Source organism: Chironomus tepperi, unplaced genomic scaffold (assembly GCF_022539635.2).
Source record: "Chironomus tepperi strain 1889 unplaced genomic scaffold, CSIRO-AGI_Ctep_v1 contig_449, whole genome shotgun sequence".
NCBI classification, from domain to species: domain Eukaryota; kingdom Metazoa; phylum Arthropoda; class Insecta; order Diptera; family Chironomidae; genus Chironomus; species Chironomus tepperi.
The window spans coordinates 152,981-178,596 of NW_027226571.1; the positions used below are offsets into that span (position 1 = coordinate 152,981).

Genomic DNA, 25,616 nt, shown 5'->3' on the forward strand with positions numbered 1-25,616 from the left:
TAGTTTATATACAAATTTTCAGACTTTAAGATGCTCATTTTCATAGTTTTATTCTAAGATTCATCAAAGTACAAGTTTGATCTTGCTTCAAACATTCAAATTGCGAAATTCTTTTTCTTGAAAATGATAAAAATATTTTGTGCATTTATATTGGTTTATTTGAGTGCTAATACTGCTAGTTCTCAAAGTAAGTAAAGCTTATTACTTATTTTCAATTTGTTTCAATTAATTTAATTCTTTTTAGAAATTGTTGGATGTTATTGGGGCTCGTGGGTAATGTGCATCTTATTTGAACATTAATAGTAGAATACTATAAATTTTTTTTTACTTAAATCTAATTATTCTACTTCTACTAGACCTCCATCAAACAAATTGACATATCACTATGCACACATGCATATTTTGCATTTTACATCCCAGACTCCAGTGGTGCTATTAAAACAGATTCAGGTAGAAATCATGACTTGTTTTGCTCTCAGTTTTTCATAATTTTTCTATTTACAGCACTGGTGTCAAGTTTTCTCGCCCTAAAATCTAAAAAGCCATCAGTCAAACTAATGGCATCAATTGGCGGCTGGAATGCTGGAACTGCATCTTTTTCAGCTATGGCTTCTAATCCATCAATCAGATCTAATTTTGTTCGAAATTGTGTGACATTAGCTGATAAAGGTTTTGATGGAATCGATATTGATTGGGAATATCCAGGGTAATTATATGTAAATACAGATGTAGACATACTTGAGTACTAAATGTTATGAATTTTTACAGCTCAAATGAGAAACAATTATTCGTGAATTTACTTACTGAACTAAAATCAGCTTTGAAATCGAAAGGAAAACTTTTAACAGCAGCAGTTAATTCAGGTGCATGGCAAACATCGCAGTCTTACAATATTCCAAGTGTTTGCAATTCTCTGGATTTGGTCAACTTGATGACATATGACTTCCAATGGCCATACACAACTACTGGTAAAATTAATGGTTTATGTTTGAATTTTAAAAGGATAATTAAGTATTGGATTTATTTAGGAACAAACGCTGGATATTCTCAAGTAAATAGCGCAGCAGGCATTTGGGTTTCAGGTGGATGTCCAGCTAATAAACTTGTGCTTGGATTTGCTTCTTATGGATATGACTTTCAATTTAATAAATCCATCGAGAAATGGAGTCGGTGCTTCTGCAACTGGAGGTATGTGCTTCTTTTGATAGTTGAGGGACACTCAATGGTAAACAGCACCAACATAATAATTAATTTGTATTATCTGTGCATTTTTCACAAAGCAACATCAATATCATATCGAGACATCTGCAAAAAGCTGAAATCATCTGGATGGACTACAGTCAGAGCTGATCAGACACCATATTCATACAAAGGCAATGAATGGATTAGTTTTGATGATATTGCATCACTCAAGGCAAAATTGAACATTGTTTCGTCAAGAAATCTGGCTGGTGCTTTCTTTTGGAGTACAGACTTGGATGACTATGGTGAGTTTGAGGTTTTAGTAAAGCTCTAAATCAATTAATTAGAAACTAATTTCAACTCCAACATTGAATAGACAACTCCTGCGGAACTGGCTACTTTCCATTGATTTCATCAGTTTATAAGGCTTTGGGTGGCTCTTCTGGGGTAAGTTACAATTTGTGGATTTATATCTTGATGTTCTAATGATTTGAGTACTCATAGGGATCAGTAATTCCACAAACTACAACACCAAAAACAGTGAGTACTTTTGTTCCAGAAGTAAACAATTTTAATGACTTGCTTTATCACTAGACAAACCCATCACAAATTTCATGTTCAGCTGATGGATTCTTCCCATATCCTGGAGACTGCACCAAAGTTTTACAGATGTGTTTCAGGAACTGTTTACACATTCACATGTCCAGCGGGATTGGGATATAATCCAGTTTTTTCTGCTTGTGACTACAAAACAAACATCTCGGGATGTGCTTAGTCTGCATGATCAGAAAATGATATGAATAAAATATAAATAATAAACACATTTTAATTTAAATAACAAGAGTTTATTTGTTTGTCAAGCTATCGGCGGAATGAGCATACAAAAATAATTCTTAGAACTATTTCTGCAGGTGATTAAACAAGTGTTTCTATTTTCTGAGAAATGAATGAAATTTTGAAATACTTGAACTATTTTGCAACTTTTTAGTTGATGTCTATATTCGTTTTTATTGAGTTTCAGTTACCAAAATGAATGAACATTCGAATATGCAATGAATATTGAGTGGTTTCCTTGATCTAATTTTAAACAGTTTAAACAGTTTAAACAGTTGCAGCATGCTGTCGTAAATGAATCCACATAACTTGCGGTCAATGCGATGTCAAATCGACGTCTTGGCTCTTAATCAGCCCAACGTAGTCGCTAAGTTACCAACTTTATTGATTGAAAGTGTCTAAATGAAAAAGAGGTTGCCTGACGACGCTACGGCCCACTTTTTTGGTCCGGTCGTGATTTAAATTAATACCCAATATTATTAATTTGATATAAAAGCCATCAATTTTTAAAAACAATTCAATTTGCAACTGTTTGTCTCCAAATATACTTCAGGACGTCACGAATAGGTCATGAAATAATTCATGAGTAGCAAATTTTTTCCTTAAGCCTATAAAATAATTGTCAAAACATTTGTCTGTTATCAGTTTCTCATTAGGTTTCAATTGTTAATAACCATTCAGTTTGCAAAGTCTGAAAATAAAGATGATAAAAATTATTTGTGCCATTTTTCTGCTGCAGATTGGAGTCAGTAGTGTTTCATCACAAAGTAAGGATTTAATTACAGTTAAATTATTTGTTAGAAATGTGAAAATTGTTAAAAATATTTTAAAAACCTTAAAATTAATTTTAAATCTACAGAAGTTGTTGGCTGCTACTGGGGTGCATGGGTAAGAGCATTTATATAGCTTTAGAAAAATTAGGAAATTTCATTAATTAAATAAATATTAATTTGCAAATAACAGACATCAATCAGCCAAATTGACGTGACTCTTTGTACTCACGCATATTATTCATTTTATATACCCGATTCTAGTGGTGGACTTACAGATTCTGGTAAGTTAATTTCAAGCTAATTTGGTTATTTAATTGAGAAGCACAATGCGTTTTTCATTAATATTGGATGAAATTGGCCAGTGTCTACTCGAATTTTATATGGATTCGTGTCAACTTGAGTCGACTTTTCCATATGAAATCCAAGTCGACTTTGAGCTCTGGCTTTGAGGATTAATTCTTCAAAGTGCTCTCATTGCATCTTTAAGTCATTCCATTAATATATCAACGTTTTGATGCCTTAGTGAACACTTTGTGCTGCTCGGGTTCTAAAATGCATCAATATAATAATCTTCAACTAATCACTTAGGCTTAGTATCCCAGTTTCTTGCCCTAAAGACCAAAAATCCATCTGTAAAGCTTTTTGCATCTATCGGTGGATACAGTGCTGGTACATCAGCATTTACGGCTATTGCTGCAAGTTCATCATTGACTTCAACATTTGTCAGTAGTTGCATAGCATTGACTAATTTAGGTTTCGATGGAATTGATATTGATTGGGAGTATCCAGCGTAAGTTGCAATTTGAATATTTTATCATATTCAAGCTATTCAATTTCTATTTTAATAATTCCAGACCATCTGAACAAACAATTTTTGTCAATTTTCTCGGCACTTTAAAGACAGCCTTGAATGCAAAAGGCAAACTTTTAGCAGCAGCAGTTTCGTCAGGTTCATGGCAAATGGGTCAATCTTATAGCATTTCTGGTGTTTGTCAAAATTTGGATTTGGTCAATCTTATGACTTACGACATGCAGTGGCCATACACAACAACAGGTAAGATTCAGATGATTTCTTATGGATATTTTAAATTCAATTAAACTTTACAGGACCTAATGCTGGATACAGTCAGGTTGATACTGCTGCTGCTGCCTGGGTCAATGGAGGCTGTGCTGCTAGCAAACTTGTTCTTGGACTTCCTACTTATGGATATGATTTCACATTAACTGGTTCAAATAATGGTGTTGGTGCTTCTGCATCTGGAGGTAAACTTTTAGACATTAAATGTCAAAATAAGGCATGAATCTGAAATCTGTTGATTTCAATCCAGCCACATCTCTACCATACCGAACAATCTGCACAAAAATAAAGACCGCCGGATGGTCAACAATGAGAACTGACCAAACACCATACTCATTCTTGAACTCTGAATGGATAAGTTATGACGATGTTACATCTGTTACTGCTAAATTGAATATTGTGTCTGCAAGAAGCTTGGCTGGTGCCTTCTTCTGGAGCACTGATCTGGATGATTATGGTGAGATTGATGAGTTGGAATTTTATATAAATTTGAATTTTGGATTTTTTGTTAGATAACTCTTGTGGAACTGGAAGCTATCCATTGATTACAGCTGTTGCAAGGGCTCTTGGTGGGGTATGGTTGAAAAATCTATGCTTTATAATTCAATTCATTGATTTTTTGATGATATTTTAGGTTACAGCCACAACAACTACAAAAGCACTTACAACTACCACTAAACCAGCTGCAACAACCACAACAACGAAAGCTGCTGCTACTACTACAACAACAAAAGCACCTGTTGCAACAACAACAACTATAACACAAGCACCTACAACAACGACACCAGCACCGACAACAACGGTACCAGCTCCAACAACAACGACAAAAGCAGGTCAATTAACCTGCACAACTGATGGATTTTATGCATATCCAGGAAATTGTAACATATTTTACAGATGTGTATTCGGAACTGTTTACATTTATTCATGTCCAACTGGAACTGGATGGAGTCAAGCTATGTTGACATGTGTTTTGAAATCAAGCATTCCAGGATGTGTGTAAAGGACAGCAAGTCAGAAAGTATGACGCTCCGTGGCACTGCCTTGCAGGTCAATTTGTTATTTTTAAAATAAAGCTTTAAAAGCAATCAAAATCCAAAGCATGCACTTAAGTATATCCAAAATTGCCCTTAATTTCCTCAATTAAATCCTTAATTATCAAGAAAAATCCCACCCACAGCTACCAAAATTAAGAGAATACCCAACCAGTAAATTGCCCAACATGATCACTTCCATTACAATTTTGCAAGCTTCTTCTTCCACTTCCCATTCTCATTCTTACTTTTAAATCAATTTTATTTTTCTATATCAATGGGCAGAAAAAAGGGACGAACCATGAGAATACATATGTAGACACATCCACAAATGTTCACATGAACACAATATGTTCATAAGAAAGCAATCAACTTGAAGTTAGGCTGGTCAACCATTCAACAGTTGGGCAATAATTTTCATTTTATTACACGCTTTTATTTAAGTCACTCTGTTTGTATGTCTGCGTCAAATCTTGGAATCGATTTTTCGACCACTTCTGTTGCTCCTATTGAGCTCAAAATTTTTCTACAGGTGTATTCTCGATGACAATACAATATTTAAGCAATTTGAAATCTCAAAAATTCTTAATTATGCTATAATTAATTAAATAACATTTGAGATGGGAAAAAAATCCGAAGTCAATTAAGTATATTTCCAATGTACATGAATTAGACCAAATATAAAGTTGAAAACCAGTTTCTATGATTTATTGTGAATTGATTAATAATACCAACTATTAATTATGTTAAATATAGTATTCATTCAAAGTATTTTTGGAAGAGAAAAAACAAAGCTAAGTATTTTTCTCATGGAATATTTAAAATTCAAAAAACCGTTATCGTTTGAATCTTAAAAAACCGTTAAATTAAAATGAAATTTCCATCAAAATTTATTCAGTAACATTGAATCGGGACATAATGCGCCTGGATCTTGATATTATGGAAATAGTGTGTCTGGATGTTAACTGAATCTTAACATAATGTGCCAGGATGTTACTGGATCTTTCTAAACTGTATAAATATGGTTCTAGATGTTACTGGATCTTGCTACATTGTATAAATATGGTCCTGGATATTATTGGATCTTCCTAAACTGTATAAATACGGTTCTGGATGTTACTGGATCTTCCAAAATTGTATAAATATGGTTCTGGATGTTACTGGATCTTGCTACATTGTATACATATGGTCCTGGATATTACTGGATCTTCCTAAACTGTATAAATACGGTTCTGGATGTTACCGGATCTTCCTAAACTGTATAAATATGATTCTGGATGTTACTGGATCTTCCAAAATTGTATAAATATGGTTCTGGATGTTACTGGATCTTCCTAAACTGTATAAATACGGTTCTGGATGTTACTGGATCTTTCTAAACTGTATAAAAATGATCCTGGATGTTACTGGATCTTCCAAAACTGTATAAATATGATTCTGGATGTTACTGGATCTTCCAAAATTGTATAAATATGGTTCTGGATGTTACTGGATCTTGCTACATTGTATAAATATGGTCCTGGATATTACTGGATCTTCCTAAACTGTATAAATACGGTTCTGGATGTTACCGGATCTTCCTAAACTGTATAAATATGATTCTGGATGTTACTGGATCTTCCAAAATTGTATAAATATGGTTCTGGATGTTACTGGATCTTCCTAAACTGTATAAATACGGTTCTGGATGTTACTGGATCTTTCTAAACTGTATAAAAATGATCCTGGATGTTACTGGATCTTCCAAAACTGTATAAATATGATTCTGGATGTTACTGGATCTTCCAAAATTGTATAAATATGGTTCTGGATGTTACTGGATCTTGCTACATTGTATAAATATGGTCCTGGATATTACTGGATCTTCCTAAACTGTATAAATACGGTTCTGGATGTTACTGGATCTTCCTAAACTGTATAAATATGATTCTGGATGTTACTGGATCTTGCTACATTGTATAAATATGGTCCTGGATATTACTGGATCTTCCTAAACTGTATAAATACGGTTCTGGATGTTACTGGATCTTCCTAAACTGTATAAATGATTCTGGATGTTACTGGATCTTGCTACATTGTATAAATATGGTCCTGGATATTACTGGATCTTCCAAAATTGTATAAATATGGTTCTGGATGTTACTGGATCCTACTAAACTGTATAAATATGATTCTGGATGTTACTGGATCTTCCTAAACTGTATAAATATGATTCTGGATGTTACTGGATCTTGCTACATTGTATAAATATGGTCCTGGATATTACTGGATCTTCCAAAATTGTATAAATATGGTTCTGGATATTACTGGATCTTCCTAAACTGTATAAATACGGTTCTGGATGTTACTGGATCTTCCTAAACTGTATAAATATGATTCTGGATGTTACTGGATCTTGCTACATTGTATAAATATGGTCCTGGATATTACTGGATCTTCCAAAATTGTATAAATATGGTTCTGGATGTTACTGGATCCTACTAAACTGTATAAATATGATTCTAGATGTTACTGGATCTTGGAGTGAAGTGGAGTCCGACTTTACTGTGACCTATACACAGTCGGACGAACGAAGCGGAGCGAAGTGGAGTCCGGCACTACTGTGATCTATACACAGTCGGACGTACGAAGCGAAGCGCAGTGGAGTCCGACACTACTGTGATCTATGCATAGTCGGACGAACGAAGCGGAGCGAAGTGGAGTCCGACACTACTGTGATCTATACACAGTCGGACGTACGAAGCGAAGCGAAGTGGAGTCCGACACTACTGTGATCTATACACAGTCGGACGTACGAAGCGAAGCGCAGTGGAGTCCGACACTACTGTGATCTATGCATAGTCGGACGAACGAAGCGGAGCGAAGTGGAGTCCGACACTACTGTGATCTATACACAGTCGGACGAACGAAGCGAAGCAAAGTGAACCTTCACCGAAATATTTTAAGTATTTACGTAAACGAATTGAATACACATGGGTCGAGAAATCTATTACTTGATATGACTAAAAAGAATAAAATAAATTTATATAAAAAAAAAACTTTTTTAAAAAAGTACACGCTTTTATTCAAGAGTGAACTAAAAAGAAGAAAATAATTTTTTTCCGGACACACAAATATAAAACAAAATTTTTAACTAAAAATAAAAGCGTGGGGCGCTCATAATAGACATAATGTTATACATTCTTAGTTACTTGTATATTCAAGTCCCCTGATCAACAAGCTATAACAAGCAGATTTACTTCAATAGGTATTAATATGTTAACTGATAAGATTCTAAATGTACTTCATTTCAAATGAGTATAACCTACTTTAGAATATTTTAGCATTAACAAGAAAAGTTATGTTAGTGCATAAAAAGAATTAGGAAATTGTAAGCAAGTATTCCGAAGAGACAAGGAGCATGCTCATGAGTATGCTCATATAATTGAGCATGTTCAATTACATTAATTGAGTATACATATAAGCACGCTCATTAAAATGAGAATGTTCATTGTCTGCTAGGGAATGCGTTAACTTTATATGGTAAACACTGAAATATATACAATTTCAAAACTATATCCAAGTAACTAAGAATGTATAACATTATGTCTATTATGAGCGCCCCACGCTTTTATTTTTAGTTAAAAATTTTGTTTTATATTTGTGTGTCCGGAAAAAAATTATTTTCTTCTTTTTAGTTCACTCTTGAATAAAAGCGTGTACTTTTTAAAAAAGTTTTTTTATATAAATTTATTTTATTCTTTTTAGTCATATCAAGTAATAGATTTTTCGACCCATGTGTATTCAATTCGTTTACGTAAATACTTAGAATATTTCGGTGAAGGTTCACTTTGCTTCGCGTCGTTCGTCCGACTATGCATAGATCACAGTAGAGTCGGACTCCACTTCGCTTCGCTTCGTTTGTCCGACTATGTTTGGATCACAGTAGTGTCGGACTCCACTTCGCTTCGCTTCGCTTCGTTCGTCCGACTATGCATAGATCACAGTAGTGTCGGACTCCACTTCGCTTCGCTTCGTTTGTCCGACTATGTTTGGATCACAGTAGTGTCGGACTCCACTTCGCTTCGCTTCGCTTCGTTCGTCCGACTATGCATAGATCACAGTAGAGTCGGACTCCACTTCGCTTCGCTTCGTTTGTCCGACTATGTATAGATCACAGTGGTGTCGGACTCCACTTCGCTTCGCTTCGCTTCGTTCGTCCGACTATGCATAGATCACAGTAGAGTCGGACTCCACTTCGCTTCGCTTCGTTCGTCCGACTATGCATATATCACAGTAGAGTCGGACTCCACTTCGCTCCGCTTCGTTCGTCCGTCTATGCATAGATCACAGTAGAGTCGGTCTCCACTTCGCTTCGCTTCGTTCGTCCGACTATGCATAGATCACAGTAGAGTCGGACTCCACTTCGCTTCGCTTCGTTCGTCCGACTATGCATAGATCACAGTAGAGTCGGACTCCACTTCGCTTCGCTTCGTTCGTCCGACTATGCATAGATCACAGTAGAGTCGGACTCCACTTCGCTCCGCTTCGTTCGTCCGACTATGCATAGATCACAGTAGAGTCGGACTCCACTTCGCTTCGCTTCGTTCGTCCGACTGTGTATAGATCACAGTAGTGTCGGACTCCACTTCGCTTCGCTTCGTTCGTCCGACTATGCATAGATCACAGTAGAGTCGGACTCCACTGCGCTTCGCTTCGTTCGTCCGACTGTGTATAGATCACAGTAGTGTCGGACTCCACTTCGCTTCGCTTCGTTCGTCCGACTATGCATAGATCACAGTAGAGTCGGACTCCACTGCGCTTCGCTTCGTTCGTCCGACTGTGTATAGATTACAGTAGTGTCGGACTCCACTTCGCTTCGCTTCGTTCGTCCGACTATGCATAGGTCACAGTAGAGTCGGACTCCACTTCGCTCCGCTTCGTTCGTCCGACTATGCATAGATCACAGTAGAGTCGGACTCCACTTCGCTTCGCTTCGTTCGTCCGACTGTGTATAGATTACAGTAGTGTCGGACTCCACTTCGCTTCGCTTCGTTCGTCCGACTATGCATAGATCACAGTAGAGTCGGACTCCACTGCGCTTCGCTTCGTTCGTCCGACTGTGTATAGATCACAGTAGTGTCGGACTCCACTTCGCTTCGCTTCGTTCGTCCGACTATGCATAGATCACAGTAGAGTCGGACTCCACTGCGCTTCGCTTCGTTCGTCCGACTGTGTATAGATTACAGTAGTGTCGGACTCCACTTCGCTTCGCTTCGTTCGTCCGACTATGCATAGATCACAGTAGAGTCGGACTCCACTTCGCTCCGCTTCGTTCGTCCGACTATGCATAGATCACAGTAGAGTCGGACTCCACTTCGCTTCGCTTCGTTCGTCCGACTGTGTATAGATCACAGTAGTGTCGGACTCCACTTCGCTTCGCTTCGTTCGTCCGACTATGCATAGATCACAGTAGAGTCGGACTCCACTGCGCTTCGCTTCGTTCGTCCGACTGTGTATAGATCACAGTAGTGTCGGACTCCACTTCGCTTCGCTTCGTTCGTCCGACTATGCATATATCACAGTAGAGTCGGACTCCACTTCGCTCCGCTTCGTTCGTCCGTCTATGCATAGATCACAGTAGAGTCGGTCTCCACTTCGCTTCGCTTCGTTCGTCCAACTATGCATAGGTCACAGTAGAGTCGGTCTCCACTGCGCTTCGCTTCGTTCGTCCGACTGTGTATAGATCACAGTAAAGTCGGACTCCACTTCACTCCAAGATCCAGTAACATCTAGAACCGTATTTATACAGTTTTGGAAGATCCCGTAACATCCAGAATCATATTTATACAGTTTAGAAAGATCCAGTAACATCCAGAACCATATTTATACAGTTTTGGAAGATCCCGTAACATCCAGAATCATATTTATACAGTTTAGAAAGATCCAGTAACATCCAGAACCGTATTTATACAGTTTAGGAAGATCCAGTAATATCCAGGACCGTATTTATGTAGTTTAGGAAGATCCAGTAACATCCAGAACCATATTTATACAGTTTTGGAAGATCCCGTAACATCCAGAATCATATTTATACAGTTTAGAAAGATCCAGTAACATCCAGAACCGTATTTATACAGTTTAGGAAGATCCAGTAATATCCAGGACCATATTTATACAATGTAGCAATATCCAGTATCATCCAGAACCATATTTATACAATTTTGGAAGATCCAGTAACATCCTTAACCATATTTATACAGTTTTGGAAGATCCAGTAATATCCAGGACCATATTTACACAATGTAGCAAGATCCAGTAACATCCAGAACCATATTTATACAATTTTGGAAGATCCAGTAACATCCAGAATCATATTTATACAGTTTAGAAAGATCCAGTAACATCCAGAACCGTATTTATACAGTTTTGTAAGATCCAGTAATATCCAGGACCATATTTACACAATGTAGCAAGATCCAGTAACATCCAGAACCATATTTATACAATTTTGGAAGATCCAGTAACATCCAGAATCATATTTATACAGTTTAGGAAGATCCAGTAACATCCAGAACCATATTTATACAGTTTAGGAAGATCCAGTAATATCCAGGACCATATTTATACAATGTAGCAAGATCCAGTAACATCCTTAACCATATTTATACAATTTTGGAAGATCCAGTAACATCCAGAATTATATTTATACAGTTTAGGAAGATCCAGTAACATCCAGAACCGTATTTATACAGTTTAGGAAGATCCAGTAATATCCAGGACCATATTTATACAATGTAGCAAGATCCAGTAACATCCAGAACCATATTTATACAGTTTAGAAAGATCCAGTAACATCCTGGCACATTATGTTAAGATTCAGTTAACATCCAGACACACTGTTTCCATAATATCAAGATCCAGGCGCATTATGTCCCGATTCAATGTTACTGAATAAATTTTGATGGAAATTTCATTTTAATTTAACGATTTTTTAAGATTCAAACGATAACGGTTTTTTGAATTTTAAATATTCCATGAGAAAAATACTTAGCTTTGTTTTTTCTCTTCCAAAAATAATTTGAATGAATACTATATTTAACATAATTAATAGTTGGTATTATTAATCAATTCACAATAAATCACAGAAACTGGTTTTCAACTTTATATTTGGTCTAATTCATGTACATTGAAAATATACTTAATTGACTTTGGATTTTTTTCCCATCTCAAATGTTATTTAATTAATTATAGCATAATTAAGAATTTTTGAGATTTCAAATTGCTTAAATATTGTATTGTCATCGAGAATACACCTGTAGAAAAATTTTGAGCTCAATAGGAGCAACAGAAGTGGTCGAAAAATCGATTCCAAGATTTGACGCAGACATACAAACAGAGTGACTTAAATAAAAGCGTGTAAAAAATAAAAGTTTTTTTTATATCTTTTGTGGATTAATAAAATGTCAAATGGATCGATTATGGAATGAAAAGTGATGGTAATGGACTGTGTTGTATTGTTTTGATGGGAGATTTGGAATGGAATGTGAGAGGTGGGTGTGTATGTGGAGGTTTTGTGGGTTTGGGTTTTTGATAGTAATATCTGGTAAGATGCTTCCTTGTTTAAGGTTGCTTACTTACTTTAATAGAAGCGTAATAAGTAATTGTTGTCTAATTTAATGACTTGTTTGGGGCTGAGAATAGAATGAGAATTTTTGGGAATTTTTCGGATGCATTTACATCAGTCTAATCTTTAAAGAATGGCTAATATCAAATTATTCTAGACACACAATTGTCTTAATTAGACTTGACAGATAGGTGACTTTAGATATGTAGATTTAGCTTTGAATATGATGAATTGTACTCGCTGTACTGCATTAGGAAGCACAGGAAGTACAGTACAACAATGTACAGTGTCTGGTCTTGATTCAATCAAGACAATCGAACTCCTGAATTGTCAGCCGTACAATGTACTCAATTGTTACTCAACAAACCAGTGACACAGCAGTATGTCCCAAAGCATGACTTCAATAGCACTGGTATAAACTTGGTTATCTAAACCTAGACGATGACCTCCTGCATCTAAGAATATTCACTTACATTCTCGATTCTGGTCTCAATTTCAGGAATATATCAACACCAAGACTTTGGGAAACTTTGGTAAGCTATCATCAGAGCTTCAAGTCGATTCGAATTTTACATGAAATCAAGTCGACTAGAGTCTACTAAAATCGACTAAAATTGACTCAAGTCTACTTGATTCCAAATAAAATTCGAGTCCACTTTCAGCTTTTATTATCATAATCATCCTTTAACAATTATATATCCTCATAAAATCATCAATCTTAAGAAAACAAACAATCCCACAAGTCAACCTAACATTATCCGCCCATGAATCCAAACAAAATCAACGAATTTCATTAAAAAATAAAACAACACAAAATAAAGCTAAAAGTAAGAAAAATAACACACAAAAAATAAAATTGAATTAAAATTGTTTTTCCTGTGTTTTCTTTTACCTTTTTAATGTGCGGATGTGCGTTTATATAAACTTATTTTTGAGGGGTAGCGGAAAGCACGGGAAAAAAATGGCATCATTATATTAAAAATAATAATATTTATGGACCTTAAATGATGAGTAGGAAGCAGGTGAGAGATGGATGAGTTGATGGAGGGAATGGAGCGCATTTTTGAGGGTTTGGTGAGGGGAAGTTACAATTGGTGGATTGACAAGGTGTATCTGGGGCATGATGGGTTTGAAGGTCTACTGGATCTTACTGTAAGGCACATAATGTGCTTGAATGTCTATTGGTTCTTATTGTAAGGCATATAAAGTGCCTGAATGTCTACTGAATCTTATTGAAAGGCACATAGTTTGTCTGGATGTCTACTGGATCTTACTGTAGGGCACATGGTGGGCTTGAACTTGAGGTTCTGCTAAATTTCAATGTTTCGGAGGGTCTAAAGAAAGATTTGAACCACTTTGGACCTCTTTAGACCACATGCTGACCTAGTTCTTCTCAGTCAATTGTTAAGCTTAATTTTCTCAATTTTAAAGCACGAATTCGAAAGTCCACAAAAGATTCATAACTCCAAAAATGATGTACAGCAAAAATTTCATTCATTTCAGTCCACACGGCCCCAAAAAACAACAGATTATTATTATTTTTTCAGGTATACGCATTTTTATTATATATTTTCATTTATTTTTTTTTTCTTTATTTTATTAATGTACGCACAGGCAAAAGTTTTCATTCTGCCTGCCTCCGCCTAGCACCACTTAATATTTTTTACCGAATGAAAAATGCGTAATAATATTTAATGTTTTTTTAAAAATTCTCATTTTTTTTCTTGTTTCATGTCTTCTTATTCCTCATAATATTTCTTATAAAGAAGTAGAAATAAAAACCGTAACGGTTCATTATCATAATTTTCAAGGTTTACAGTTTTAATAAAGACAAAGAAATAATATATAAAAAAAGAATGAAAATTCCTTCTGTGCATGAAAATCATTATGATGTCTTTTTGTGAGGTTAAATTGAATGTAAAGAACGGTTTTATGAGATACTTTAAAGCTTTCCAGAATTAATCTACTTAGATATTTCATTTTTTCTATGTTTTAGGAACTTTAGCTTGAATTTTTGAATGTGGAATTAACAGAAAGTTTGACTCATAAATGTTTAAATGATGTAAATTAGGGTAGATATTGGCTCAACTCCTTACTAGGAATGTATTATGAAAGGTAAGGAGGTTGGAGGTCATTAACACTTCTGTCCCCTACTCGAACTTTCTTCACTAGGTATTGACATCATCTGCAATCCATCATATTCCTTAGATAGCACCTTAAGGAGACTCCTGCTAACTAAATTCCAATACCTAGGACAATTCTCTGATAATGAGCTCATTGTGAGGCCCTTAGGTTGCTTGTAACTGCTTTATATAATTATTGAGAGATCGGCTTCTGATGGGAATCGAACCCACATCCTTACAAAAAGAGTGATACAGGTAAACTGTCTATTGACACAGAAATCCGGTCTGTTACCTATCCACTCGACCACAGAAGCCTTGGTTACATATTTGCAGGTTGACCTACATATGGCTCAATATCCCAGATTACACTCTATTCCAACACCAAACTTTATTTCAACCACAGCCCATTCCCTTTCAATGTTACGTAATAAGAGAACGATCTCTTTTTCATCAAGAAACCACCACGTCATCCTAAGTTGCCATCAACACGGCGACCTAACAATGCTCTAATGACTGTATCGTGTTGCTCGTCTAAAAAATTCAAAATCAACAACTTTAAAACATTTTCTAACAATCGTCAACTTTTAACAACTCTTTAAATTGTCTATAAAAAAATCTAACAATCTCAACACAAATTTTCTTCTTCCGATTTCCATTCGCTCAAATGAAGGCAATAAAAAAATATCTAACGAGTTTTTGTATAACCTTGAATTTTCATCCATTTGAAAAATATCAAAAAATCATTTGTTGAATTTTATGAGCCAAGAACAGAAAATGACTTCTTTTTTTCGCAAACATTCCTTGTCGTTGTCTTTTTCGCATAACCTAGTTTTGTTCTAGATTCTTTTACCTTTCATTGTTAATGCTATTATGCGGAGAATGTAAATTGAATCAACGACAAGAATAGAACAAGTGACAATGCTGATTCTTGATGTAAATTTTGGAAGTATTTACACTTTTTTGAGAAGCCGTATAAATATGTAGTCGTCGTTAGTTCCAGTCCGGCTCTTTCTTTGTGTTTCTTAGCATTTGATTTAAGGATGGCGGCTTGCTAAGCCAACGCACCCTGTATTAACCAGACTTGGTATAGTTAGGCTAGGTGCAGTACGTAACAGCATATGTTCCGCATTCGCACACCTTACGGACTTTAAATGAGTTATTGTAGTTAATTCAGACATTAATTTGATTGTCTGCGCTACAAACATAGGTGTTAAATCCGAGTAGCATAATTTTGAAATTTTGAATCCAAAATCCGGTCGAAATCCGCCATAACGGCTTTCTCAAGACAACTTCGAGTCTTGCTGCTTAAACGACGGCGTAGAGGTGCTCAAGCGTACGCTGCGCTGTTTGCTAAATTTCCATAATTAATCTGTAAGTCTTAATACTTTCAAAACTCATTTATTTCAACCACAAAACATATTTAAATCCACAAAAAATATGATAATCTGTTGAAAATCATAACAAACTTTCCTTAAATCTTGTTCTGCTTAAATTTTAAAAACCAACAAAAAGGAACCAGAAAGAGAAACTCTTGAAGAAAAACTTTATAAAATAATTTTTACACCCAAGCCAAAAAACGATAGATGAACTCGTAAACTTTTTTATTTCCATCCAACTCCAACTCCTTTTTATTTCCTACATCAAAGGAAAAAGCGGAAAACCAAATGTTCAATTTCCACATGAAGAAATCTTTTTTACAACTTGATAGAATAATGAAAGGAAGGAGAAGCACAAGAAGAAGTAGAAAAAAAAGTTTTCAATTCAACTGAAAAGTTACGAAAATTTTTCTTGTTTCTTCCAATTTTTTTCAGTGAATTTTCACCTCGTGGCATTCACTTAGACATTCCTTTTTTCGGTAATATTCATTTCCATTACCGGGATTGAGTGAAGAATGATTGAAATGAATGAAATGTTTTGTAGGAAGAAGGAAATGAGACAAAAAAAATGATGAAAATAAGTTTAAGAAAGCGACAAAAATTTTGTTAAATTTTTTTGAGGTTTTTGATTTGTTGACTGACTGTTGTATTACAATAGCTGTTGTGGCTTCAAAGTTGTGATTTATTTTTTTCTTTCTTATGTTTGAGTTTTTGAATATTTTAATAATTACATGGAAACAAGATGTGACAGAAAAAGTCAGAAATTATCATGGATATCAGTCAGTTTTTCTTTGTGGATGTAATGTTCTGGGTATCTTATGAATTAAAGCAATATTAAAGCTACATATTGGTTAAGAGTTCTTGAGAAGAAGTCAAGATCAAGGCAATGCGGGGGTATCTCGAAATTGAAAATTTATCGAAGTTGTAAAGTCAAGGATCCTTAATTTAGAGATTTAACACGAAGGACAAAAGTTTCAGGAAATTCAAAATTAGTGAAATATCGTGACTCTGATATGGAGTCGGGTTTGGTGAAATTCGGCCGAACACCTGAATCACACCAGCCTGGGAACCTTTTTGCTCAATTTTTATCTACAATGTGTCTTTTAGGCAGTAAAATGAAGGCATCATATGATGTTGCGTTGTCGATGATTCATCAAGTTGTCGCACTGATGGGAAACTGCTTCAGAAAAGCCAAAAGTTATACGTTGGGACAACTTCGTGCTGATTTGTTGATAGTGTCATATCAAATCTGATTTTACACTGACTTAAAACCTGCATGGTGTTTACTTTTGCTGTCTCCGGACGCTCAATAGTCAAATGATTTGTTGGGTCGAATCTGATTGATATTAAGTTTGATTTTTGAAAAAGACAACAATTTTTCCGAGCGACACATAATGATGATGAAGTTGTAAACGTATTCATTAAGATTTCTTGACGCTTTTTCATCATACAACGTCATTCTTGAGGTGTGCCACTCGGGTATAATTTTTATTAACTGCAACGCTTATATCAGTGGTTGCAAATCTAATTTTAAGTCATTTAAATCATAAATAATCAAGCCAACACATCATCAACAAGCAGATATTGACTTTCTTTCATAAATGCGCTCTAAAACCTTCAATTCTCCTCCACCTTTATAACTTCAACTCTTCTCAAAAAACTTAAAACTTGATGCTGTTTTAAGCAAGAAATTTCAATACATTTACCTCATCTCTTTTATCCACTTTCTGATCCTGTCTCACTCACATCCATATCTATTGTCTATTTCTCGAAGCCATGAAATGTAACACAATGGAATCATTGTGGTAATGGAATTAGCATGTTTTGAGATTAACAATGATAGATATTTACATTGATATGAATGTGAAAATGAAGTATTTCATCTTGTGTATTGTAAATGTATTTACTCGTACATGTATGTATGTATGTATGGATGTATCGAGAAATGTTTGTTCCAAAACTGTAAATTGTTCTTCTTTTATTGTTTTCAATGGAAGCAATGTTCTGTCTCTATGCATCTAGGTTGATACTTGAGTTTATTGCAATTATGTGTATCGAGTGAAGCATTGAGCATTTTTGAGGATAGACGAAATTGTGAAGACTTTTTCAAGAATATTTAGGTCAAGGGATGGACACATTTTGGGTATATTTTGGAAATTCTCAATAAAATGCTTTAATTAAGGCAAAAACGCCACCAGAATTAGTCATGAATATTTCAATCCATTTAAAAATTCATCAAAAATCCACCCACACATCAGCACGCCATAACATCAATTGAAACTTTTTTTTACATCAAATTAAAAGCAACATGAGCAGTTACGCATAACATTTCATCCCCCTGATAACATACATCAGAATTCATTTCACAATTTACATTTTTTTTTATTCTGCTTCGTTCGAAATTCAAAAAAGCTTTCAACAATGATACTTCATATTTATCCATTCTCGGATCTCTTTCAGATGTATGAAAAATAACAACAACAAAAAAAGAGACAATTGAAAATTTTCTTCAAATTTGATGCAAATGACTGAATATTCAACAAACAATAAATGAGAGTGATAAAGTAAGGAAAGTTTTGTGGACGTGTTGATGTGATGAAAGGTAGCCCGAGTGACACAAATGAGGAACGATCGACCATGGAGCTTTTAAGGGTCTGCCTATATGGACTATATGGACTATATGTGGCCTATATGGAACTATGCCTTCGCTAAACCTCTGTTATTAACACCAAATGGAAGTCGCCTAATTTTGACAGTCATATGGACGCTAGGGCTTATAAATACAAGTCAAAAAGTGCATTTATGGATCATAGTCCAAAGGGGGTATGAAGGAGGTTAGCGATGGCAGTACTTATTTGTTTATTGAAACCATGTCCCGACTTGTAGCCTTGGTTACTATAAAAGGCTGTCCATCTGACCCTAGTGCTGGCCAAATCACAAAGCTTGTACAAATTCACAGTTTTGACATCTAATTGGGATTCTCGCATTACTGATCTACGTCTTTTGCAGTATTGTGCTTGTGCGTTGGGTGGAAGTAGCGGTTGATGTCATATCCTGCAATTCACTAAGTCATTTAGAGTCAAAAATCCCCAAAATTTACAAAATAGACAAACATTCCCTTAAATTATTTCTAAAAATTCCAGCTAAAAGACAACAACAGCCAGTAAATACAAAAACAGTATATGCTCATATATTCATACATTCACACAATATTAAAATGGCAGGTAAAAAGCGATATCATGAAAATGAAAATTTTCGTATCAATGATTTTTTTTACTCTCTTCTCTTTTCAACAAGCAATTCACAATGAATATACAGCAACAACATTTTCGGATTACATGTCAGATGTGTATATACGAAGGTGGATTTTTGGTGTATTTATTTCACATATGATGAGTAAAGTGAGAGACATACGGAGGTGGACTATTGGGAGTGGATGAGAAAAGGGATGAAAATCATTTAACATGTAAAATAAATTTTTGTTTAAGCTTATTTTGACTATTTTTTATGTATTTGGATGTTAGTTCAAAGATAGTGTTCAGGAAGAGTATTCAAAAATATTTGATATGATGGTTAATAAATTGAGTGGATTGATTGCTAAAATGTGCTTTAAAAATGAGTATTTGCTGGATATTTGATCAATTTAATGTCTTTTTTGGTACTTTTTATTTTATTTGTTTAATTGGGGCTATTCAGCGGGTATAGCGTGCACATATTCAAGATATCAAGCTCCAAAGGGTAGATTAAGCTTCATTTGAGACATATTTTTGCGTAGTTTATACAAAATTCGCGAAACATGAGAAAAATTGGCGAAACGAGAAAGCCGAAACCTGTCTCCGAAGCTGAACACTTTCTTAATTCCACTAAAAACAACGCTGGTGACCGAGCTCTGTATCGGTAGCCGGCACATACACTTGAAAGATTAAGAACCATTAAAAGCATTTCTAAACGCTTCAAACCCCAAACAAAGAATAAAAAATATTAAAATTGTCACAAAATTTAGAATCAAATTCCAATTCAAACATCAAACTCCCCAATTTCCATCAATCACCCAACATCATAATTGAATTGACCCCATTTCAGCACTGAAATTTCAATCAGATTTATTTTTTCTAACAGACAAAAATTCATTCACAATTTCCACCGCCGTAAAAACATTTATAAAAAAAAGTTCCTTTCATGTCGTTTTTCCATCATCGATCAAACATTCAACAGAACATAGTGAATTGGGAATTAAAAAGGAGCATACGGGCTTCTTTGTAGTCTCTTTTATTGTTTTCTTTTCCACTGGCTTTTTACATTTTCCCGCATTATTTGACAATGAAAAGTTTTGAATTTTTCTTCTTTATTTTTGTGTAACTTGATTTTGTTGTAAAGTAGGAGATGCTTGTTCTGTGGTATTTGATGTATGGAAAATTTGAATTTTTATTGTAAAAGTTGAAAGAATTTAATGAATTTAATTCATCAGAAGCTGTCACCAAAGTCTAGGTCGGCCATTTGCTGTATCTTTGCCGGGACGCTGCTGTACTTTTCAACCTTACTGTTGTGTCCCGACAAAGCCTCAAAATGTCCCGAGTTTTCAAGATGTTGAAAATTCCATACAAATTTTGGAAAAATTCTCTGGCCACCATACTAAAGTCCGAAGTTGACATGAATTTTGTATAGTGTCGAGTAGATTCGACCCGACTTTTCTATACAATATCCAAGTTGTCTTCGAGTTCTGGCTGTCACTGAAGTCATGCCAATTATTTGTGATAAACAATTTAAATCTATAATTATTTATACATTAACAAAATTAATGTCTATAGCCAGCGAAGTAAGTGAGAAAATTAATACATACGCACAAAGAAAAGAACAATAATAATTACGCAGTCACACTGTATGTATTGGGCATTTTATCATGTAAACATTTATTACTTATGAATGAATCAGGCATTACGTCACAGTTAATATTGTTAATATTTTACTATTTGAGTCAAAACCCTGTTCAAAACAACATCGCCGGTGAAAATAAAAGTTCTTGACAATTTGTAGGCACAAGTACTGAAGAAATTAATTGGAATTAGATATGAGGTGATTTTGTAATATTGTGAAATGATTTCATTATCTTTCATAATGGTGCAATAATATTTATTTTTGTGTAATCTGGATATACTGTGTATAAAAATGAATGTACAGAACACCTTAGCATTCATTCATAATTTGGATTAAGAAGTGGACAGGGACAAAATCAATAAAAAACGAAGAAAAGTACAAATTATTAAGGAATTTATATTGAGGTAGGTTGTGGATAAGTTAAGGTCATCGACATGACAAAGACTTTTTGGACTTCCTCTAAATAAATATCCTTCCATTTTCCAGAAATATCTCACAATCATGGCTGATACATCAAAAAATACTCACAAATTAAGTTTGTATCCCTTGGCTGGGGAATACATTGCGTCTATTGACTATAAGCCACCTAACAAAATACAGCCAACTCTGGATATAGAAACGGTTGTCATTCTTGATAGATCAGGATCGATGGGAACATCATTCAACACAATTGTCACACAAATTCTACCTCTTACCTTCCAAAAGCTTAATTATGATCTCAATGAAAATATTCACTTGATTACCTTTGAAACTAGAGTCGAGTACAAGCATTTGGCAGTTAATGATTTGAAGAATTTAGAAAACTTTCATTCTGATGGTGGAACGTACATGCATTTGGGTATCAAAAAGTTCTATGAAGTCGTCAAGAGCCTTGCAAAAAGTGGAACTAAATTCCTAAGAATCTTGACAATTTCTGATGGTGAAGTAGCCGATGGACGGGAAACAATTAGTGAAGCTGAGAAGGTTGCTGAGTTCTTACGAAATTGCGAAATTGCAATCAGCTCAAAAGCTGTCAGATGGTTCACAAGTTCCTATGATCCTGACACTACTGCCTTATGCTGTTTATTACAATTGAATAACATCCAAGCATCCAAAATGTTGGACATAAAGTCAAGTGTTTCTGTGGAAGAAGCAGCATCAACATGGGCTGGATTATTTGAAGACGACGGTCTGTTTAATGCGACTTTAATGTCCAGTTCCTCTCCAATTTTTCGAAAATTTCCATGGGATTTAAAGGCTTTGGATAAGATCTTGTTAGTTCCTGGAAAAAATACATTTTGGATGAAGGAAGTTCCAGAAAATTTGAAAATTGACGACCGGCCAGTTGAGGTTGAGTTTTTGGAATCAATTTTATTTCAGGATCTCCAAAACTTACTCAACAGTAAAGTTGATTACATTATTGATCGGATGAAGATTTTGAAGATTATTGAGTCAGTCCAAGCAACAGAAACGATTGATAAAATCCTCGGATATTTCAAGAAAATTGAGAATGAATTTCCAATTTCTGACGACTATACAGCAGGTGATCGTAAGATACTCAAAAATCGCATCAATTTGATTAAGATCCGTGCACAGCACAAGAAAATTTCAACAGTTCTGGCTGAGATTGCAAAGGACAATATGGTCCATAAATTAAATGCAGCACAGAAAGCTTCATACTTAAGAAAAACGAGGGTCAACAAAAATAGCAAAAATTTAGCCAGACGATCTGCAAAATGTACAGGCGAGCTTAATTTTGATGAAATTGCAAAGTCTGAAGCACTTAAAGTTGCTGAACATTTCCATGAAATCGCTGACATTGACGACTCCGGACATGAAGTTTCATTCTATTCTCAAGCAACCACAATGGACGGAATCAGAACTCTTATTGCCTTTACCAAGGATGAAGCTTTTGAAAATGCTACAGTCTTTGAAATTTTGGAACTTTTGAACATTGTTGGTGTGGCTTGTAAAGGACCAATTGGAAATTATCCAGATCCATCACCATGGAGAATTGAGAAGATTTATCCAAGCTGCTTTGTCAGTTTTAGTGACATTCTTTGTGTCTTGAATCAATCATGTCTCAATAAGCTTCTTGTTCCAGCTTATAATGCTGAAATTACCAACTCAATTCCAATTTTTGATGATCCACGAATTGGTAAATTTTTAAAAATCCATGCACGATCATTGCTGGAGTTTACATTCTCAATTGGCATGCGACAAATGATTGCTGATGTTCCTAAGACTGTTGACTATACACTGGTTGCTGGAGTTCGATCTATGATGGATCTGATTAATGAGAATAAATCCACAAAGAATCTTGAAATATTCCAAAATATGGTCATGATGTTAAGAGACTTTGCTGGCAAGTCTGATGTTGATGAATACTTGGTTCCTCAAAATTGTAATAAATTTGGATATTTCTTGGACAACAGTGGTATTGCTGAGATGATTGTTACTTTTATTCGAGCAATTCAGCAGAATGAACCTGAAGTTATGAAAGCAGTTCCAGCAATGCTTCGATCAATTTATAACTATGAAGTCTGGTTGGATGTTCGTCGTAATTATAAAGGCAAAGAAGAAAGTGAAGAAATAATTAAGGACATGATGATTAAGCTACTTGGAATTGATATTGATCAGCATAAAATCAATGTTGAGTATGAAGTTCCTGAAAATTTAGAATTTTATGACAATTTCAAACCAAATTTCGCATATATCAAGGAATTGACAGCCCAGCTCAAGCACTTGAATATGGTTGCATTAGTTCCAGTGTACTTAGATGCAGCTATCAATGGACCTTTAGACAGTATCAAAAATATTCCAATTATAGACTCTAATTGGTTCCTAAAAGCACTAAACATCAATTACAGCTTCAGGAACTTCATGTTCTTAAATGTCTTTCAAGCTTTAGCTTACACAACCAAGCAAGATCGATGCGACACTGACAGCAAGACAATGAAGATTATCGACCTAAAGAATCACGATGCAGCTATGGAAGATGTCAAGAACTACGTCAGGAATTTGTTCAAAAAGCAATATGAATTTGACTTGGCCAGAAAGAACCAAATGAAAGCAATTCGATCAGGAAATACTGAAACATCGGACATGAATCATGAGCGATACCTCAGTCAACTTCAAAGGGAACCAATTTATGCCAAACTTGCTGTTGAGAAGATTATTAAAGCAACAAGTTACAACGAAATGATTGAAGCTTGGAGGAACGGAATTGAATGGAAGGGGAAGAACTATAAAATAATTGGACCTGGATATTTTGGATTTAGGCTGTTAAAGCTGGTTTTGGCAACTTTTGCTGTTGAAATACCAATGCGATCGGAGATTATCAAGATTGTATTCTTCTGCATTGATAAGCATAAGAAGGAAGTATGGAATCATGGCAAAGTTAATATAATTGGACAGAAAGCTCGACGTCATTATCGAGCTGGATTTTTGTATGAATGCTCATATGAAGATTGGGATCGATTGGATAATTCGCATTGGAAGTTGATGAATGGCTATACGTAGTAATTAATTAAAATAGCTGCAAATATCTTAAAGTTTATGATGAATTTCGAATTTTTGCACCTGAGTCGGAGCTGCAAAACAGGCACCTGCCACAGATAAAAACCATACAATTTATTGATAATTTGTATGGTTTTGAAAGAAAAGCCATACACATTTTTAAGAAATTTTACGGTTTTTGCCTGTGACGGGTGTCTATTTTGCAACTCTTGCCTGAGTGGAACAGGCTGCGAATAGTCTAGGAATAAGCTTGACGCTTGTGATGCTTATCATTAAATTCCAAATTTATTTCTAGACATTAAATTGCCCCAACAGACATAAAGACCGCTTTTAGATATCGTTGTGGTATTTCTGTACCATGAAAGCATGATCCTAGTCTGTTAGAGTTGACTAGAGACATAGTCGGGGGGAGGGGAAAGAAAGTGGATGATTCATGGATAACCCTACTAAATTCATACTTCATTTCCAAAATCGGAGGGTAGATGCCGACCCCAACCTTTAACTCGTCTCTGGAATCGACTAATCGCAGCCTAATCCACTTCCTGAATCAAAATTGTGATTTTTTTTAAGCATTATATGCAGAAATATAATTTAAAACCTGTGATCTCTACCAATATAAAATAAAATAGAAAGCTACAGCTTTCAACAACAAAATAATTATGTTTTTATTCCACAATCATTTTGCGGTTCCTACCGTGCATCCCTTTTCAATTCATAATTTGAGACTATCAAGAAATCACCTCTTAAATTAATTATAAATCTCAATTAATGTTCTTCTTCAATTAATGCTAGACAAAAGAGACCTTAACCTCAAAATTAAACATAAAGTCTTATCTCTGATTATAGTTAAAGTAAATAGCTTAAGCATCATCATAATGTCAAAAATAAATTAAATTAAATTTAAATTTTATTTACCAAAAATATTTCATCTAAATTGCTTTTATTTGATAGGAAAGGCTGCATATGCAGACATATACGAATTGTATGGAAATAATTGTGCACTTGAAATATGCTCTTCTGTCTATGTACACAAATCAATTTCATTATCTCCACTGTTTGACTCTCCCTGTGTATAAATGCGAAAATGTTTATAGTGTGAATGGTGACAGGGTTGGAACTGGCTTCGGTATATAGCATGCAAATGCTAAGATTTTTAACTTTTTCACCAAATTGCTCTCAAAATTTGGACCAAAACCCGATTTATCACAATATTTTGCATGTCCCCAACATAAGCCAC

The 25,616-nt window shown here is 35.0% G+C and overlaps 2 protein-coding genes across 2 annotated transcripts; both read left to right on the top strand.

The window, feature by feature from the left end:
* Window positions 1-123: 123 nt before the first annotated feature.
* Window positions 124-4,991, top strand: LOC139098619 (chitotriosidase-1-like). The gene is made up of 16 exons (XM_070650857.1): window positions 124-187; window positions 245-273; window positions 357-450; window positions 505-706; window positions 769-968; window positions 1,281-1,487; window positions 1,559-1,629; window positions 2,756-2,783; window positions 2,876-2,904; window positions 2,980-3,070; window positions 3,378-3,579; window positions 3,644-3,843; window positions 3,897-4,052; window positions 4,118-4,324; window positions 4,380-4,441; window positions 4,502-4,991. The coding sequence occupies exons 1-16, from the start codon at window positions 124-126 to the stop codon at window positions 4,868-4,870; spliced, it is 2,211 nt and encodes a 736-aa protein (XP_070506958.1). The 3' UTR covers window positions 4,871-4,991.
* A 16,061-nt stretch (window positions 4,992-21,052) lies between these two features.
* Window positions 21,053-25,036, top strand: LOC139098631 (uncharacterized). Its single transcript, XM_070650869.1, has 2 exons — window positions 21,053-21,285; window positions 21,368-25,036. Exon 2 carries the CDS (start codon window positions 21,383-21,385, stop codon window positions 24,380-24,382), a length of 3,000 nt encoding a protein of 999 aa, XP_070506970.1. The 5' UTR covers window positions 21,053-21,285; window positions 21,368-21,382; the 3' UTR covers window positions 24,383-25,036.
* Window positions 25,037-25,616: the final 580 nt, after the last annotated feature.

Bases quoted from the DNA above. Each gene is read 5' to 3' on its own strand.
- LOC139098619 (XM_070650857.1), top strand. From the start codon at position 124: ATGATAAAAATATTTTGTGCATTTATATTGGTTTATTTGAGTGCTAAT. The intron at 188-244 runs GTAAGTAAAGCT...AATTCTTTTTAG, and splicing joins TAATACTGCTAGTTCTCAAA to AAATTGTTGGATGTTATTGG. The intron at 4,442-4,501 runs GTATGGTTGAAA...ATGATATTTTAG, and splicing joins TTGCAAGGGCTCTTGGTGGG to GTTACAGCCACAACAACTAC.
- LOC139098631 (XM_070650869.1), top strand. From the start codon at position 21,383: ATGGCTGATACATCAAAAAATACTCACAAATTAAGTTTGTATCCCTTG.